Source organism: Thunnus maccoyii, chromosome 20 (genome assembly GCF_910596095.1).
Source record: "Thunnus maccoyii chromosome 20, fThuMac1.1, whole genome shotgun sequence".
Taxonomy (NCBI): Eukaryota; Metazoa; Chordata; class Actinopteri; order Scombriformes; family Scombridae; genus Thunnus; species Thunnus maccoyii.
In genome coordinates, this window is record NC_056552.1 from 13,792,750 (window position 1) to 13,813,807 (window position 21,058).

Sequence of the window (21,058 nt, forward strand, 5' to 3'; positions counted from 1 at the left end):
TGGCACAGCAGGCTCCAGCTGGTTACTGTAACCTGTCATGGGAATTTATTCCGGAGCTGTAGCGCAGTTTTGAGGAAGGTTGTTTAATTGAATTGAATATTTTAGACTACGATTATACCCTGAGAGGAAATCAAACAAAACTCTAACCTTGGGTGATACTCTGGAGAAGGTTTCTCCTTTGAAATAGATATCACAAGGTGAAACCAAACAGCAGCAGAATGAAACGATGTTTTTCCTGTACAGTGAAAACAGATTTTCGGGGGAACGGACTTGAAATGCTATTTATAAACTGCTGCTCAAAGGAAGTGAGCGTCCCCAGAGGATAAATGTAGCTTCGGAAAAATGATACAGCTCAGAGCCAGGAGAGGAAGTATGGAGAGACAAGTCCAGGACCTGAACATGGAAAAGCATGACTGCTTGTGTGTGTCGGACAGAGAGAGACACAGAGGGAGTTGAAAAACCCATATTGGCCTTTTCAATCCAAAAGTGACAGTCAATTTAAAAGAAGTTGGTATTACAAGGATTAGCATGAAGGAAAGATTTTGGGCCAGTATGAGTTCTGGACATACTACTGTCTAATGGTTTCATAACTCTGCAAGTTCTCACTCCATTACATGAAGCTCAGGTTTCTAAAGTAGCAGCAAAATTTCAATCATTATTCCCAATTGATCACACACCTAGGAGCTGAGGCTGATAACATAACTTCCAGCCACAATAAATCACATCAGCCCACCAGCAGTTGCGCCATTTTCATGTTTAGTGTCATAGCCAGTGAGCAAGAAAAATAAACTTGTCTTGAGCTGTTTGACAGAATACTTTAACAGGTCATGCATCGTTTAATATAGTAGCAAGAGGCATTTTGTTTGCTTTAAGATTGCTTGTAAGTGTAAAACTAATAACCGCAAACATCCACCAAATAAAAAATGGTCGTCTGATACAGGAAACCTTCCTTTTAATTCCTAATGTTGTGGTATTAGAGATGTAGGCAAAAATGTTTAATTCAGTCACCACAATGTGGTTTTCAACTACTAAAATGAGCTAAAAGACCCCAAATGTGCTTGATAATACAGGCCTGCAAGAGTATCATTATTACATGGTGGTTACTGAGAGTTTAAAATAGCAAAATAATTCCACAATGGGTCGTTTGATAGCTTCTCATTAGTCAAACTGCCGACGATGTAAGCTTATTGAATTGTGGGAACCACAGGGCATGACAACCCGTTACATAAGGTGCTCTGCATAAAGCCACTGCCAGCTAAAACCCCATATTTAAACATTTGTGGTTAAACTTCAACCAATGAAACTGTCATGTAATCACAAATACCACAACATTCGGAAATGTAAGTGAGGACGAATTATACTGAAGAAATGCTTATGACCAAGCTCTAGTTGGAGATGGCCTTGATCTTAGCAGAAAATATACCTGTTTGTCTTATAGGTGATAACTGGCCAATGCATGTAGGCTAATAGGCTAACTGGTTAACCTCTCCAGTATGCCTGACCTAATTGATTAAGAGTCCCTGTTATGTTGTTATTAAATGCATAGATTTACTTTCTTGGAGCAAGAACTCTAAGACACTCAGCAGCCATCATGGTAGGTAAATGTCAACTCACAGTACTAAATGGTGGTTATTGAGAGAAATATTGTCTTGCAGTGACTTAATCAATAACTGACATCCTGGGAAAAACATAAAAGTAACCACAATGGATGATTTCCAGACTGAAAAACCATTTTTTGCAATGAAATGCTCTACTCTATATACAGTATATCCACTATGCTTTGAAATGGTCAGTATTCTCTGTTCAAGAACCTACACTTCTACTCTCAGTTTTTTCCTTCATACCATTTGAAGTTCTGTAGGATTGGAGGAGATCAGAGAGCAAGCCCTTTTGGATGGTGGCATTCCCACTCAGGGTCTCCTTGTCCAGGATGAGCAGGAAGCGGTGGAGCTCTGTCAGGAGCTGGTCCAGCACTGGAAGCACACACACAGAAAAGAGGGTCTCAGAGGTATAGCAAAACAAGAAATCCTTCATGCTAAATTTTATTACACATTTCTTGGTGTGAAAACATTTAGGAGACTTTTAAAACAATGGCTTTAGCCTAGAGCTGTCACGATTACTATCCACAAGAAAAAGAAAAGCCTTGACTAATAAAGCTTGTGAAGTTTCCAGGCAGACGCATTCAGAATATTATACTTTAATTTATATCTGATATCAGGGAGTTCAACTCAAGGACTTGTCTTAAAATACTGATTTCAGCTGTTCATTCTCACTGTCTTGCTTTTGTGCTTCAAGCAATGTGCGGCATGCCATCATTTTACATGGTAGAGACTCTTCAGAGGTTTTTGGGAACAGTCGATAACCATTCAGACTTTATGTCATTCAGTCATCTCTCTTCAAACAGTTGCTATTGACAGTCCTTGTTTGAGGTTGTTTTGGGAGTTGTATGGGTTTAGTGAAAGGTCAAGTCAAGAGGAGGGAGGAGCCTGGGCAGGAGTCGGCGGGGCCCCAGTGTCTGGGTGCAGCCCACACACATCCTTCAGGGGTCAGCGCTGAGCTCACAGCCCTCTCCACTGTGTGGGGAGCTCTTTGTGTTTCCCTTCACTGTCTCTTGGCCTCATGAATAGGCCCCTTGCTACAGTGGGCCTCAGTGTATGAGGCAGAGGGGGTATAAAGAAGAAAGACTTTATTAAAGGAAAAGGTGGGGCAGATACTGGTGGGGGTGTCATACTCTTCTTAGACACAGGAATGTATAAAATCCCCCCAAGAGTGTGTGCCATTGCCATTTTTAGATGTTTTTGATGCTTTACCATAGCTTGTTTCCACTTGACTAATGTTAAAAATAGAAACAAAATTCACCTCCAGAAGACTATAAGCGTATACAAGGTCAAATGTAATTATGATAATGTAAGTAAGTATTGCAGCAATATACTCAATTAGCCTCAAAATCAAGTAAAAAACATCCCTTAAAAATCTTGTTTTTGCTGACCTCCATTGGTTTAACTTCTCACCATGCTGCAGTAATGTACAGGTGTACTCTGGGACCCTGTGACATCACTGGTGAGTGTGGTTAGAGGTTCAGCAGAGCACACTATTGACCACACCCAACCATAGGTGAAGCAGACTTTTAGCCAGAGAAGGCGGCAAAACACTGTTATTCAGCCTCTTGTTAAGTTACTCTTTAAATAACAAGTATATGACAGTAAATTAAAGCTAAAACAAGCCAAATCTAAAGCATGAAATATTTTACTGAAAAGAATAGTTTGGCATTTTGAAAATCCGTTTATTCACTTTTTTACTGAGATTAAATGAGAAGATTGATACCACTCTCGTGTCTGCGCAGTAACTATTAAGCTACCATGAGCGGCCAGCTATCTTAACATTAGCTTATCTCAACAACTGGTAACAAGGGAACAGCTAGCTTATCTCTATCTAATAGTAACAAAAAGCACCTACCAGCACTTCTAAAGCTACCTAGTTAGAACATTATACCTTGTTTGTAGAATTGGTACAAGAACCAAAGTGTAAAAACAAAAATCCCAGTTTTACAGCTTGCTTTGTGCCAAACTATTTCTTGGTTGCAGCCAGTAACTTCCTGGATTCTTCACTGGTTGCCATTAGTGTGTTTTGAAAGTGTTGCTCAAGATAATTTCCCTTCTCAATGCACCTTGAAAGTAGTTGAAATTGTGCCAGAAATCCACACTCCACATTGTAGATCCTTTGGTCATAGCAAATCAATAATGGCAGATAACAGCCTGTGATAATCATATTACACATACAGTAGCTCTATACAGTAAGTACATTTACTGACTTTACCTGTACACATACATACTAAACTTGTATTTAAAACTGAAACACGGGACAAATCGATAGTGGGTCGGGTCAGAGTCTTTGTACCTATGGAAACTAAAAAGCTGTAACTAAAACTGAAATTGAATACTATTTTTTTAGAGAGAAACAATATTATTCTCACGTGAAAATCATCTGAGGAACTCCACTTCAAATAAAAATAAAAACTAAGGAATATAAGGATAGTAAACTGCTCATCTCTGTTTGAACTCATTTAAAACTGTCAGCTAGTCTGTTCTAGTGGCTCCTTCCGGCTCATACTGATCACTGACCGAGCCCTGTGGGGGAGTACATTCATGCCCTCTCCCCTCCTTTCTACACTCCCACACACATCAAAGGATCCGTCGAAAGAGGGAGATTTCTGCAACATCAGGTGTCAGATCCGGGTAAGCTTTGCCTGTCAGAGATGACGCGAGGCTTTCCTGAAGCTATTGCAAGCTGGGTTGTTTTAATGACTCCTACTCAAGCTGAGTCAACTTCTGCTGAGAGGCCCTGTGGTCATGGATGGAAAACATCACTGCTTTGGACACATATAGACACACACACAGACTGAAACACACCGGAGATGTAAAGTAATTAAAATCAGCTTGAACAACGACAAAGACCCTCAAAAATGTTTACTGACTCCTCTGCTGCATGCATTGAAACATTACTAAAATGAGTAAAACTACACACATTTACTTTCATTACATTTCTAATAGTTGTTTAAAGTTGTTTAGCTGCTGATGTTTGGCTGCTCAGCATGAATCTAAACATTTTTCCAGCTTCGCCTCCTTGTGTGTTTGCAGAGATTGACTCAGATGGCCTTTTGGATTGGGGGACCCTGGGAAACGGAGTCAGCTGACAGTACAGGGAGGTCTGTAGCAGGGTTGGCCAGATGCCCACTGCACATCCAGTGAGTGACCGCAGCCTCCACAGTATAAACAATTCACTTCAGTAGAATGGCCAAAAGGAATCTGAGAGACCATCAGAGAGCCAGACTACTACAGTGTTTTCTACTAATCTGATCCAATAAAAAAACACAATAAAAAGGACAGGTAAGAATGAAATAGTGTACATTTTACAGCATAAAGCTCTTTTTTTAATCAGTAAGGTAGTAGTAAAAGTAAAAGTAAAAGTAAGTAAAAGTTTCCAAACACCTACTCTAATCACAAGGCGAATTTCTCTTCCTGCCTGAGGTTGTACTTCCTTGTTTGCCTCATTAACGACAATAAACAACCTAGTTTGTTTGATTTCTCCCACACTAGAGATATCGACCTCTATGGTTTTTGAAAAGGTGCTCTGATAATTTGGCAAATCATTAAGGTATATTTGTAATGCCTGATTAGGTTAAGGCGAAACAATGAAACTGTCAAGGAAGATTAACCCTTATGGGGATTGTTAAAAAGTCTTTTGTTCTGTTTCCCGGATCTCAGTGAAACATGGTGCCACAGTTGCTGAAGCAATTTAACATATTACATTAGAGCCCAGATTACACATAACAAATGTTTCCTGTAGTTTTAGTTGTCACCTACCGTAGGCTTTTATCAGCACTCGTCTGTTTACCTTGTGACCCTGGCTGTGGTCGACAAAGGCTCATTCTCTCAATTTCGCTGAAATCTTAACTGAATAAGGCCTTCTTTTTTTAGCATCTTCAAAAATAACCAACAGAAACTACGCACGTCTTTGCATGCATGTCTGTTCGTGCATCTGGACTACAAATGACAGCTTCTTTGTAATCATTAACAGCCATCGAGCACAGCCGGTAAGCTCCTGTCTGATATGGTTACTAATGTTAACAAGGTTTTACTGAAAAAACATCTGAACGTTAGCTATATATATATATATATAGAAAATGTTCATGCATCTTAAACAGTCGAAAATGTATGTGATATCAAATGTTGACTGATATGGGGATTTATAACCAAACAAAACAAAACTATCTGCAAGCTAAAGTACGTAGACAAAAATAGGACAGTAATCAAAAAAAGCCATGTCATGTTTTCATTCAAAGGAGAGAAGGAATTGGACTTGACTCTGTACTGCCTTACTCCTTGTTAAATTTGAACAGATCTTCTGCAGAACAAGAGGGTCTTGTCAGGATCCTGGCAGCTTTTCCTGTTCAGAGTGGCTTGAGGCCCTGCATCAACACTGAAAGGCCACATTTTAGCAGAGAAGAGCGCAAGAATTTCACTTTATTAATTAACAAGGCATGCATGGCCTCTCATTTCAATCCAACTGCTTCCAGGTTAAACAGATTTGCTGATACACACTAAACTCCTACTTTGTGGGATAAGTCTCAAAGAGATGCTGGAAGAGTATGAGCTGACATGAATCTAATTAGTGTTCCCACCAAGTCTCTGCCAAAAGAAGTGCCTAAAATAAGAAGCACAGAAACAAAACCAAAAACCAAAGACCTAAAAGGAAAGTTAAAAGGAACTGGGACAACAGAAGTCCCCAAAACAGCTTCAGTGTGCCTTGTCAAAAGCTCTCTAGATGGGAAGTGACAGTTTTCCATTATTTGGCATTTCGATGTTAGCAGCACAGAACTGTCTGGAATTTCTTTTCAATCTCCCATAAGGGCTCAGTTGGGTTTGAACTGGTGACTTGAGACAATCATGGTGAGTATTGTATATCGCTTGCATGTTCACCAAACCATCAAGTGATGACTTACATCCTCTGAATGGCAGAAACAAACTCAGATCTTTTAGCCTCTCTTTGTATTTTTTGTGTGACTGGTTTGTACTTCTTCTTCTCTTTTAACTGGCTCCTTTTTTGGCTGGACCGCAACAGCGGGGCCAGTCCTATAAACACGAATGTCCGTGACTGACTGACTGACTGACTGATTGAGTGAGTCATGGACTGAGTGATGACCATTTGTTGGTCAAAGGCGACCAAAGGCCACTGAAGCTTGGGACAGCCAAGTATCCCAGAATGCATTTTGCACCAACCGGCAGCGATGGTGGGGATTTTGAGCCAGGCTAAAAGCTGGTCTCACCCAGTCACTTTGCTGCTGACCGGGTGACATCGGCTGGTCATCTTAGCCGCTAGCAGCCCAACCCTTCAGCTTTTCGGCCAGTCAACATCCGTGGTCATCACGGGGAGAACATGACCTGATGAACTGATCTGTGCAGCTCTTTGGTAAATTTCTACTGGCTCTAATGTCTCCATAGCATTTTGATATATGATGTAATTCCTTTTGGAAGATAAATGTTTGTCTTACAGATGAAATCTAACAATTGTAGCTGCCACATTAGTTTGTCTGAATGTAAAGTGAGGCTTCATGTTTTTACTGGACAGAACAACAGTGCTGCCTCTGGGGCTCTATATGTACAGATATCACCACATTTACATAAATATAAATATAGTAAAATTAATTTTATTAAGCTACAGTTAGGTAGGTTTGTTGAAGCTGAGCTGCTGCTGTCAGCAAGTATGCTGCTGTTCCAATTGCAGGATGATCTTACTGTGTCCTCCCTTCCTTGGAAGTTTGGACTTCCGACTTGAACTTGCCAAGTCCGAACTTGGCATACATGGTATTGAGAAAGGCCCTATGTCAAATTGGCTTCAGTCAAAGCCAGGCATACTTCTTCTAGTGTTTCATACACAGTCCAGCCATACACTAGGGTTTGCACCAGTCTTGTTATGTTTCTCCCATCTTAACACATCATTTCTCTTCATCTGTCCTACTTTAAAAACAACTCCTCAAATCCCAGAATATCTATTCATGCTCAAGGAAAAATGCATTTCCAGTGATGTAATATTTGTGCTCTTTTCAAGCATGTTTACGACTTTGATCAAAAAAAAAAGTAAAATGTGTGGAGAATTAAAGAAAACAAAAACAAGATGAAATGTTAAATTATTATATTGCTTCAATCTGATGATGCAAGAAAGTCCACTGAAATGTAAGCGGGCCTTTTTGCTTGTTCAGCTTGGAGCTGCTGGTTGAGGTCTGTTTGGGACACTTCCTTTTCACTCTGAATCACAGTCATATTTTGGGATGTGGTGCAGATGCTTGAAAATAGCTGCAGATGTGCTCACATTGCTGTCTTCACGTCTGGCTAAAAAGTCCACGCTACACTTGCTGAACTTTTATATAACAGGCTCTTTTGTGTTTGTCTGCCTGCATATCTATCTAATGCACCCAGCACCAACCATCAATCCATTCACTCGCCCATTCATTCAATGACTTCATTCTACAGAGGTGCATCTCCTTAGTGCGTTTGTATTCCAGATGCCGATCGCAGTGGACACAGTGGCAGCAGGGGAACAGTGGCACAATATGGATGTGGTGCTGTTGTCTCTCTTTAGGCCAGACGGTTTTTCTTGACTAATTGTATGACTAAGACTCACTCCAAGCAGTTTACCAATGAGATGTCCAGCAACAGACTGTGCTTTATGAAACACCGACAATAGCTTGTTCCTGACTATCTCTATTCTTGTTTACACACACACACACACACATACACATACACATACACACAAAGTCAATATGACCAGTGCAGTGAATAGCTGAATTATTTTATATAGCATGCTATCATCAGTTGGTACATGAATCAGTTAAGAAATCATGATTAATCTGATCAATTACATTATTTCAATAATTTCTTTGTTCGTTAATCTGAACACAGTGAAAAATGTTTAATTTACAATAACTCAAAAATGTTGACTTTACAATTAATTAATGAAGGGACAATAAATCAGCCTTCCCTCTGTTTATTCCTCATGCTTGCAACGTGCATTTTGTAAACTCATAAAACTTGTTTACAACAAAACTATTGTCATTCACTCATGAGTATTTGAATGTGATGTGAGTCGTTTAGCTCCCTAGTTGATTCCTCAGACATTGATTCCTTAACTCCTCAAACATACTTGACAAAGTCCAGTCCTTGAGTAGGTAAATTGTACTTGTCTAACTACTTAATAAGAACGTACTCATCTAAGTATGTTAACTTAAACAATTAATCATTCAAATTCATTTTTTTGAAAGATATTTATAAAAAAGATTAATTGTAATAAATAAGAAAATGAACTTACATAATTCCATTTTAAAGAAACTGATGATTGGTACTGTAGATCTGTGAGATTGGTTACATCAAAAGATACAAAGCACTAAGTACACAGCATCTATTGGAATCACATGGCTGCCAATGAAAGAGCTATAGCTCCACCTCAAAGGGAAGTGATGACAAGAAGCAGAATTGGAACCAGTGGCCACACACAACAGCACAATGTTTAGATGATAGCGTTCTTTTTTACACCGTTACAGATTCAAGGTGCTTCTGCTTCAGTAGACAGTCACAAACTGACAGACAGAAGGATTTTTCTCATCATTTGACTGTTTCACACCAAACTTCAAGGGTTAAACACATGAATGACATTGACCTTTGGGTCAATATGTATAACTGAAAGGAGCCACGTATGCTTGCTTCCTTCCAGCCTGGCCTTGCTTCAGTAAGAATGGCAGAAGAATGGCAGAGGCCTATATTAAAACACCAATTTGATTAGCATTTTATCATTATTGGCAGGCACTGGTCTGTATCCCCTCAGCATGCTCAGTTCAGCTGTGGGGCAGGGACTGCATGGACATGGCTGGATTAATCCAAGCTGTGTTTTGGTGTTATTGCCGTAGAAACCTGAATACAAAAAAGAGAGTGTCAACTTGATGACTTCAGAAAAGGGGCCGTCTGTGTCTGATAGCAGCACTGAAGGAACTTTGGAAAGAAGTGAACAAAGTGACAAAAGAGACAAGTAAAAATATAATGGAGGGCGGAAGCAAGATAGGACCTTAAACATGACAGGTAAATGTACAAAGTTCCCTTTCTCTAGCATTATGTTGACCTTCCCTTTAGTTTCAACATAAAGGCAAAGGAAGTTGATGGTTTTGGCATGTCAAGTGCAAATAAAAAGCCTCATCTATTATGCTAAAATACTTTATATTGTTCTTGGAATGAGACTTAGCAAATATCATTATCATAGATTTATCTGGAGCAAACAGAATGTGAAGTCAGACAAAAGGCTGAGACTTTCCGCTTACTTCCTTATAAATTATTTTACTCACACCATTAAAATAAATTCATGGTTGTTGGGTTTTAAAACCACTGGGATGTGGTGTTTATAGAAAATCCTCCTGAGTTTTTACTCTCCAGCAACACTGCAGAATGAATTATAGCATGGTTTAACTTAGTCAAGAGGTGATTCACACCTGGAACACCAGGTGAATGTTGACTAGCGGACAGGATAGACACTGACAGCACTTTAAATCCAAGCACTCATTCATACATAGACAATGCAGAGGAAAAACTGATTCAAAAGCTTCTGAAGCTACCAATTAATGAATCAAACATGACTTAATTTCCTCCATTATGAAAACTACGGAACAAATTTTGATTTAAGTGGTCCGGAAATAAAAGCTGTATCAGTATTGTAGTCTATTGAGGTCACAAAGGAGATAAATGAGATGATTGTGGCTGATTGTATACTACTGTAGTGACAGTAAGCGTGTTTTTTTTGTTGTTTTTTTCACACTGTGGGAATCTTTTTGTTGATTAGTTGTGGGAGGAGTTTGAAGCTGTCTAGTGGTTTGGTGTTAGCCAGAGAGTGTACAGAATACACTGGTTAAACACTACAGTACAGCAGCTTTAACATGCCTCCAACCAGAAAAGAGGAACTAATCACTGGATTGATTTGAGTTAGTTATGTTTGACTGAAATGCAAACCTGCCATCCTGTCAGGACTGCACATGACAGAGAATCACTACTACACTTTGGTCTGTAGCTACTGTAAATGTTGTGTCTTTTTCTGTCTTTTTTTCTTTTTTGGCAGATAAAAAATAACACTGCTTGTACAATATGCTTGAGGCATGCTGTGATGACAATTAATTATTAAACCGGTTCCATCAGTGTGATTAGAACAAGGGAGACAACATGAAAAGAAACAGAAGCCCCAGTGTCATATGATGAAAAAGATAAAAGGGAATAGTAGCGGTAAGAAAGACCACAAAGAGTATGTGAGCATAGATGCATACAGTGTTGCATCCTAAAATGATGATCAACAGATTAAGGCGTTAATTTTCATACAGGACAAATACTGCAGAAAGAAGCTGTAAAGACGGAGTCACTTATAAAATGTAGTTTCACTTTCTTTATGAAGTTGCTCTTCTTTCATCTTCCTTCTGCCCAAACTATTGAATCTCGCCTTTATTCCTCTCACGCTTTATCTTTCCGAACACTCTTCTCTTTTTTCCAGTCTTTCTTTAGATCTCTGCTGTCTCTGTTATATTCAGACTTACAGCTTGGCCCGTGGAGAAATCAGGCAGTTTTACAGCCGAAACATGCTAATGGGCTCCAAAATCCAAGTAAATCTCTTTTTTTTTTTTTATAGGAGGGGGCCTTGGTCTACTTGAGCAACTTCATCTTGATTAGGATGCAATGCATGTTACTGTAGTTTCTGAAGATAAAGGCTCGAGCTGCAGATTCAACACTCCGGCTTAGAGGCATGATGACATGAAGTTTGTGTGTGTGTGTGTGTGTGTGTGTGTGTATGTGTGTGTGTGTGTGTGTGTGCATGTACGTGGTGGTTGGCTGTGAATTAGCTTACTTTCACACACCAGACTTAAGTCTGATTCGTGACAGGTTGTGCAGCTTTTCAGTCAATGGCTAAGGTTGGGGTTAGGTTAAGGTTACTCGGCAAGTAGTGGTTATGGTTGGGGTTAGCGTAAGTCTCCAGGAAATTAATGGTCTAGGTAAATTTCCCAAAAGTGACCAAGGTAAATATGTGTGCGTGTGTTTATGTGTGTGTGTGTTTGTTGGGGGGGGGGGTGCACACGACACATTTCAGACTAAAGACCAGTTAATTGGGGACAGCTTGTTCAATTGGGGACAAAGCTGTGTCCCCAATTGAGAAAAAGCTGATTTTTGGGTCAGTGGTTAAGGTTAGGGTACGTCTACAGGAAATGAATGTAAGTCTATGTAATGTCATCAAAAGTGACCTAAGTGAACATGTGTGTGTGTGTGTGTGTAAGTGTATGTGTGTGTGTGTGTGTGTGTGTGTGTGTGGGTGGGTGTTTGAAAGGGTATGTATGCAAAAAAGACAGACATGTGGGAAGTGAGTATTATAGAGCAGAATGAAAATAAAGGCTAGAGGTTAATGCTAGAATCCTTTTCCACAAAAACAAAATCAGCCATTTACTAATATGATATGACACAGAGAGACTGTCAAAGCTTGATGGATGATATTAAAGTGGTATTTCATTAAAATATGTTTTCAGATACTGAAGAGGAGTTGCTGGCTCAACTTGCATGACAGTTTTAATTTACTGGAATGTTAATGCTGAAAAAAAGCATTTTCAAGACAGCAGAATGTCGAAAGCCAGTGACTTTTCGTGAAGGGTGTGAGCTGGTGACATAAATGAAAAGTGAAAGTTTAAAATATGACCTCTTAAAGCTGCTCTTATTTTTTTCATATTAACAACGGATGAAATGACTATGTGTAAAATGAAAAGTTGAATCGCTCGCAGTGACGCACCCCCAGAGAGTTATCACCAAACTCTGCAGTTTTAGCCTTTTTCTTATTATTTTAGTTTTACAGCCAGAACCTTTACAGTTTTGGTTGAGTCTCGCTCAAGCTGCAACTACCTCGGCTTGAGGCTGAAGCCAGTGCGGAAGTAAGTTAAAGTGCAAGGCCACGGATGGCTGCCAGATACTGGTTCCAAAAAGTCCCTAGCTCCTATTTACACATCTTTTCTTTAGAAATACTAAGTAAATATTGTTTTTCAATGACTCATTATGGTTTCAATCAACCTCTAATAAGGTAATGATTTGGAAATGATTGCTTCATTCGAAGTTAGCACCTGTTAGCAAAATTCAGCTAAAGTAGCTAATGTTAGCCCAATTGTGCACTGCTCAGTGTTCCCAGTAAGCTAGCGTTCGCTTCGGTCTGAGGTAGCGGGATGTTTTTCCAGAGCGTGAAACACAACACCCCGCACTCCTTATTTAGGTCCTGACTCTAAACGGAAAAGATGGCGCCGACAATAAGCAGCAACTCTGGCCTTCAAACCAGCTCCATTGCAAACCAATGGGTGATATCACACCACACCTTTGTTCAACTTAATGTGATAATACGTCAATGTTGTGTTTAAAGATTTTTGCATTGCCCCAAATGACAAAAAACAAAAAAATAAATTAATGCAGGATTAAAGATATTTTTGCACCAAAGCATCCTAAAAGGATTATCTGAGCAGAGTACATGCCGTAAACTCAATGCGACCGATTCAACAGTATAGATAAGTTGGCTATCTTCTTCATGAGGGAATGATAGTAACATTGTGATTCCAGACTAGTTGTTCAAAAGACTCTCTTCCTCTCCCTGTTTTTTCTCACAAACAGACACAAAGATGAAAAATCTGTCTGCCCTGGGCCATGAGGCAGAAGAGACTCTGTATGGGGCCATCTCCTCTTAATGCAGCACACTGCCTACATCCCTCTCTTCTTCCCCAAAAACATTTCCTTGCTCTGCAGGATCTCACCAACAGTCAAAGACTGCATCCTAGATGCTCTGAGGTGTGAGAGGTGTGCGCACACATGTATATATCCCTTTGTGTGGGCATTTACCATCAGTCATTTTTCAATTAGGATATAATATGTGTGATAAACTGATTCATGTTTCAAGTAAAAGTGAAGCTTTACAAGCCTCCACAGTCTTGGCTTGATGAGAAAGAAAGCAACAGACTAGAAGCAACTGCTGACAAATAAAAACTAACTACCAATGCCGCCTCAGAGTCACCCACATAAAAGCTTCTCTGCTTAGTTATTATCCCACAGATAAGTGGCCAGGAGGGCTGCAGGGAGAGTACGAACTAGTGAGTGTGCACATGTGCATGATTACAAGTGTGTAGGCTTCTGTTCTCCTGTATTCCTTCAAAAGAGTACCTGGTGAGAAAAAGTAAATCACAATACAGGTCTGATCCAGAGCTCCTGTATCCAATAAACAAAGGCACGTTTGATGTGTCGAAAATGAACAAGAGCAGGACCCAGAGGGCGAAAAGGGCTGAACTCACATGGAGCACCCGACTGCCACAGAGCAGGAAGACCGTCTTTCTTTTCATCATTTTTATAGCCCAGTCCAGCTTCCTGAATTACCCGCACTCACACTTGCTCCCCGTTGGCAAGTACACCCCATGACACACATACAAGTGAACCGGCAGAGCTCATGCCAGCCCTGATGGCCTACATCTTAGCCTGTCCTTGCTGAGCTCATGGGAGGTCAAACCCACTAAACCCATTGACTGACTCACTGTCACAAAAGCACCTTTACTCTCATTTCAGCTTGGATTAGTCAAACATTATTTATTTTGACTGCACTGAATTCATTTTAATTGACATGGTCACTGAAGTAAACCCAAAGCTCTGAAACACCAGCTAGAGTACCACTTAATGTGAAAACAACTTTAAAGCAACAAGTTTACGTTTTTCACTGCATCATCAAATATTACAAACTATTTAGTGTGCATAAACAATTTATAATAAAAACATGACTATATTTCTGCAGCAACAGCAACAGCTTAATGAGGCTGTACTCAGTCACTGCATTGATTTAAGCTGAACATCAGCATGCTAACATTCTCACAGTGACGATGCTAACATGTATGAGGGCCCAAAAGTGAAAACAGGAACTAAATAACTCATTAATTGATTAAAAATAAATGAATACATTTTAATTTTGTCAAAGGGAATGAATAAATAAATGTGCAAATTATTTATTTTTTTATTTTCATACTAATTTATTGATCTATTTCCACATTTATTTATTTCCAAATGTATTTATTCCACATTTTTTCATTAATTTTTGTTTTATTTATTTATTTAGCATTTATTTTTAATTAATCATGGTCATTTATTTATTTTTATTTTTCTTGTGTCATAAATTGCTGATGTTTATTAGGTATAATGTTTACCATGTTCACCTACAGTTTGCATGCTAACATTAGCAATGAGCACAATTATGAGCACTAAACACAAAGCTGAGGTTGATGGGAACGTTTTGCAGGTATTTGGTCAGAAACCAAAGTGTTGGACAGATTAATATTTTGACCTGATGATGGTGCAAGATGAAAAGCTAAGGAATCACCAAAGTTCTTACAATTCATCTTCTGAGGGACATGAATGTCTGTACCAAATTTCATGACAAGCCATAGCTAATAATGGGTGATTTTGTAGCATTTTTAGTTTGTACAGTTTTTAGTTGCATGTGTGTCAACTCAGTTATCCACTATTTCAAAAAAAGGCCATCACCAAGTCTGTCAGTCGGCCTCCATTTGTCTTCTATTTTATTTTGGCACTGATCACAGAACCAGATTATTGTTAAAGACGGCTGACGCTGAAGGAAAAGAAAAGGAACCATCATCAAAGGTCCTGACACTTTTCTGAGTGAAACCCAGCTGTATAAAATGTGAAGCCAGCACAGTGCTTTACTCAGAAACTGCTGGGATCCATAATAACATGGAAAGCAAAACAAGCAAGGGCACTGATTGACAAGGAAAGGAAGATAATAAATACTGGATAAGCTCTTGCAAAAAAATAAACAAGTATGCTTCCATTCCAAGGGTTATGGGAATATTTAAGGAAATTGTACTTTTAATTATTACAATATGTGTGTTATATAGGTTTCCATTGTAGGATATCATTCTGAAATGTATGTGATGCTTTCATTATATTTCGGGGTAATCAAGAGTCACTGGGACAGTTCGCATAAACAAAGCCATGCAAGAAAACTATAAATATTTTTGACAGTGTGACTATTCAACATTTTCTATGTTGAAACATTAGCATGTGGAGTGGTGATTAGCTGCTGGGCAAAGTGACCAATGGGCCAATAATTGCATAAAAAGTGGTCTAATCATCTCTTGGCAATGCTGCCAAAATACATCCCCTACTGTAATGATTTTCAAACATGTCCCATCACGACCCAAAAGGTCATTCAAACAAAACACTGCTTCAGGTGGTTTCCTTAATTTGATCCTCGTTTCTGGCAGAAGGTGTGAGAATCAGTGACATGAGCTGCTGCAGGAATGAAACCTGCATGAGTCAGGTCTGAGAAACAGGGAGCATATCCAGAATACTAAACAATGCCTTGCCTTGTCACTGGCCTCCCTGAAAATTTTCTCAGGTTCCCCCTTACTGTACCCCCTCCACTAACAGCCTGTGGCTGTTAGTATCTAATTCAGTGTCCTGGTGCTGCTGCATACAGCTGCCAGAAGAGTAAACTCCTGCCTTCATTTCTGCCCTTCATACCAGCTCATTCTCTGCACTATGTAACTCTCAGGTGCAAGGTTCATTCTACCTGTCCTCAGCTCTCCCTTTTTCTAATAAATTACATCCTCATTACTCGTGTTTCTCCCTACTTAGCCTGAAAATATCTTTGGCTTGTAAATGAATCTCCCCTCTTAATCCAGTCATTGTAATTTGAAAAGTGCAACCATTTCCTTACAGGTAGGGTTCAGAGCCTGATTAGTTGATTGTAAACAAATCAATGCTCATCTTTGCTAAGCACTTTAGGTTTTAAAATACTGAAACATACTGAAGCATTCCCAGCCCACCTAGTTTTAACAAACAGAAATCAAGTGAACAGTGTAGCTACCCTGGTGGACAATCAGTGCAACCCCATAAATGCTGAAACACAGTGAGACGTATCACTCCCTTAAATTTTGTCAGAATCTTATCAATGTATACAGAGATATTGCATGAGCTTAGGGCTAATTATTGATTCATTTTATTTCCTCAATTAATTCATCATTCATTAAGTCTATAAAATGTCATAAAAATGCCCATCACAATTTACCAAAGCCAAAACTGGCATCTAAATAACTTGTGTTGTCCAACCAACATACCAATTTTAAATACATTAAAATGATATAAAACAGAGAAAATCAATAAATCCTCACATTTGAGAAGCTGAAACCAGAAATTTTTTATTTTTTGTTTGAAAAATACCTGTTTGTTGCTGTTTCGGCTCGACACGTGACCGAACGAATGATTGAACTGAGCACAGACCAATCTGAGGCCTCCACATAGCTAATGAAATCCGCTCACAGGTTAATTATACACAGAACACCTCTGCATGCATTTGGCAGCTTACAACACTGTCTATTTACACTGAGAGAGCCAGAAAGAGTGTAGGAGTACACAAACTGGGCTGTCTAGTCAGCTGGAGGACAGAAACGTTGCAACAAGACTGCAATCTTTCAAATTGTGGTGATTCCATTCCAGTTAGACTAGATGCCATTGTTTTCTCAGCCGGACCAGTGAAGGCGAGGACGTGTAGAACAATCATGTTTCTTCCATCAGGTCCAAAGATAACGAACCTCCCCTCTAAGTAGCTTCTGACATTGCCTTTGATGTTCAGACAGCAAGGTGAGGTGCAGCTCATGGTTGACTGAGGAAGATTTCAGCATTTTGGCTCTTTGTTTATGTCAATCGGGAAGTTTTAAAATGGCCTTGCTCATCCCTCATGGACAAATAACCACAGGAATTTGAGGTATGCTGTGAGAACAATGTTGCTGCTATTGGAATTTATCAGTGGCCACAGTGTAAACTATTTTATGGAGCCCACTTGGAAGGGAGGCGGTTCAGGGATAAGCAACACATCTTCATATCCTCAGTGGTGAAACAGAGTGCATTCAACTCTAAGTGGTTTCGGTTTGATGCAGCACAGTTGCCCAAAGGCAGCCAACTTATTTGACAAGACAGCCTTTGCATTTTAAGTAGGAACCCACCACCAGGGGACTTTTAAAAATGATTATTAATGTCAGGTGACCAGTAAAACGATGAGTTCTTGCAGCACAGACCAACCAGAACAAGAATAAATGTCTCAGAAGATGTACATGTTTGTTATTGTGTTGGCAAACTGAAAAAAAAAGCAGAAATAGCACATCCAGGCTGCTGGCAACATGCAAATGAATCTCATGTATCCAAAATCAAAGGAATGTCATGGGTGGATTCATGTGTCATCTGCATGTAGAAAAAATAAATAAATAAACAGTCGCTTTGGGAGTATTTTTCTGAAAAATTGCTATTCTGAAGTAGCATTTTCAGAGAGAGTTTGAGTATAGCCCATTAGGATGCGTTGTCAACAATGTCATGGAGAGAGCCGAGGGTTAGAAGTTCCTGTAAATGACACAAAGTTGAAATTCCTCCTCTTACCTTTGTGCTTCTCCATTCCCTCGCTGTTTCACCTTCTTATCTCTCGCTTTTCTCCTCTCATAAAATCAAACAATCCCAAAGTTTGCTGTCAGGAGTGATGGGGCAGCAACTTCTGTGGAATGCAGCCCGGCGCTCCCGTTTTCGACGAATAACCTACACTGACTGGGCTAGACAGAGCCGAGTTGTGACGGAACAACAGCGCTCTCCTCTTCTTCCTAATCTGCTCCACACCGCACCTCCTCCCAGTTTGCAGCATCCAGACTGCAGCGACAGTAAACCACACGCGTTAATTGCTCCTCCAAACATACAGCATAGTGAGTCCTATGATAAATTGCGTAAGAGTTTGACTTGAGTTGTTACATTGAGAGAGGGAGGTGTCGCATCAATATACTTTTGGCGCCTCCTAATCTAAACCATAACTTTGCCACACAAAAAAACCCTCAAATCAACAGGGAACCTCGCAATCTTTGGAAAGGTGAGAATCCTGTCAGAAATGTGGATTCAGTCTATTGTATAAAAAGTCTGTCTAACTACGTTTCATCCACAGATCAGCCAGAAACACAAGAAATTATGTTTGAATCATGTTTAAACTCTGACAAAAAGACAATGGCATCGATATAACCTCATCACGCATTCATGCAGATAGTATAGTTTTCTCAAAAAAGACCGATGGTGTACTGTACTGTGTGCTTTTACAGCCTTGGTTTTTCATGGAAGTTCTCTGCCTAAACAACCGCGCACCCCCGTGGGAGATCCGTGACCGGGAGGAGGTATGAGAGGAATGTCAAGCGGAGTAACATAACATACTCCAGAAGATGATTAAAACGCATGACGCGCACTTGATTTTTTTTTTTTTTTTTTTTTTTTTTTTTTTTTTTGCGTAAAGTCGCCTCTCTGCTGATGCTTTGGTATTTTCTTGGGCACAGGCGCACGCGCACGCAATCGATCATTTCATTCAAGCTGCAGCTCAGACAATAATTTTGTGGTTGAGTAACACAAGAGCAAGTCCAGAGGTCACGGTTAGTTACAATCGGACGAGTCGCACCCAAGATAAACTACAGCGAGGAAATGGCAGGTGGTAGTTTTGTGATGTCATCTGATGCTGGTTAATGATACTCTTTCTGTAGGCTGACTGCAGCAGACACAGGGAGAGGGGGGGTTGCACAAAGGTTGACACAGGCAGGTTCCTCCTGATGAGACTGCTGGGACAAAGGAGACACAGCTGATGAGGCAATGGGGGATTCTGCTAAGTAAGTGAGGTGGTGAGGGAAAATCATTACTACCTCATACATCCCTTCTGTGATCCTGTGCTTGAACGTTTGACATCTCTCGACAGTTCAGTAAGTTGACAAATGACTTGGACTAAAGATCACACCAAACATACTCACAGGTGACATTTAACACGGACTTTAATTGAAAATGTTCTTTGTATTTCTCTGGTTGATTTCATCCCACGTTAAGAAAATAAATGTTCGATTGATCAAATGATGTATGGGTGTCAGTGCTTTTAACAATAAATCAACATTTAATCATGACAGGTTGCTTTCATAGGTCTCACCCTTTCAACACACCTGATGTACTCATCCATCTTCTGTCAATTACAGTCAGAGTTTCCAATCCACCTTGACTTAAGCACAGAGAAGCTTAGAACAGAACCAAGGACTTCCAACATGTACGAGAAATGGTGAAGAAATGGAGGTTCTTCAAAGGAGCTCCAGTATATTCAAATGCACTGATGGATGGTCATATACTGCATATATAAATCAGTGATTACTTCTCTTTGGCTTTCTCTTTGAACCAAGGGTGAAAGGTCTCAAAGCCTTTAGAAATGACATTTGGATCCACTCATGCTGGGGAGACACAGTGTCATAAAAGGGGCAAACATACTTCGCTGTGGAAACAAGTCTCTTTATTCTATTCAATGGAGCATCAATGCTATTTTTTTTAATTCAAATGCAGGTGCTGTAATCCTACCTGTGAGCTGCCCTGCATTACCTCAGTCTTTCAACAGCTGGCCCTGTGATAAGTTTGCATGGAGCGAATTAGATGTCAAAAGAGCAAAGAGTGTCTTGTTACTTCCTAATGTATATATTTTCCCAGTTGTGATTTCAGCCAGTGACCCTTAGTTCCTCCAAAGATACAGACCACTTTAAATCCCTCTTTTGTTTCCCTCACACACACACACACACACACACACACACACACCACACACACACACACACACACACACACAAACACACACACACACACACACACACACACACACAAACACACAAAATTACTGAGTATTAAGGGTATTATCTTTATTGTGTATGTGTGTGCCTGTGTGTGTCTGAGGGGTTTGGGGTATGAATGTGGGCTATAAAAGCAACAATTTCCACTGGACACTGGATATTTTCTCATGTGAAACTACAATGTTTGAGGTCAAATAGATCTCACTATGTTGTGTTGTCATAAATTTTCCTTTCCAGTGGCTTAAACTCTATTGAATATTTGTGGCCTAATGCCTGAAACAGTGTTTATAAGGAAAAGCTTTATTAGTGTAAATCTTTTAGTTCACGGCTAGGCTTATCCTTCTATTCAGACTGTGTTTTCTAATAATAACATATTAAACTGGCTTTTTTTTAAAAAGCCAGCCAAAGCAGTGTTATGAAATATAAAACTTTTTATAGATACATACAATGAGCCAAACTATGTGGCCATGATTACCACTGTGCTTTAAGTGCGACCTGAAATGTTAGGAACCAAATAGAAATAATGGCAAGACAAGAGATATGCATGAAAGAAATAGCAACAAGACACAAAACAATTACTGTACAGTAATTCAGAACCACATAATAAAAGAGATGAGCTAGATGGGAGTATGTGTAGAAGGCTGGCACACAAAAGTGGAGCTTTGAGATGCTATTGACAGGAATCAGCTGAGTTTGCACATCTCACTCTCAGGCTGTTCCAAATACTTGGAACAACCACAGCAAACATTCAGTTCTCATTCGATTTAAGTTTCAACCAGAGGACAACTAGAAAAAGTT

At 39.7% G+C, this 21,058-nt stretch overlaps 1 protein-coding gene across 2 annotated transcripts in view; it reads right to left on the bottom strand.

Moving 5' to 3' along the window:
* afap1l2 (actin filament associated protein 1-like 2) overlaps positions 1–18,268 on the bottom strand; it is a 41,136-nt gene extending 22,868 nt beyond the window's left edge. Inside the window, exons 1-2 of one of the 2 annotated variants that reach the window (XM_042397417.1) lie at positions 18,027–18,268; positions 1,845–1,973 (exon numbers count right to left, since the gene is read on the bottom strand). In XM_042397417.1, the coding sequence (XP_042253351.1) occupies positions 1,845–1,973; positions 18,027–18,042 (145 nt within the window). In that variant the 5' untranslated portion in view covers positions 18,043–18,268. The remainder of the gene's footprint in view (positions 1–1,844; positions 1,974–18,026) is intronic. The other variant, XM_042397418.1, reaches the window with a different exon arrangement.
* Between the last annotated feature and the right edge of the window lie 2,790 nt (positions 18,269–21,058).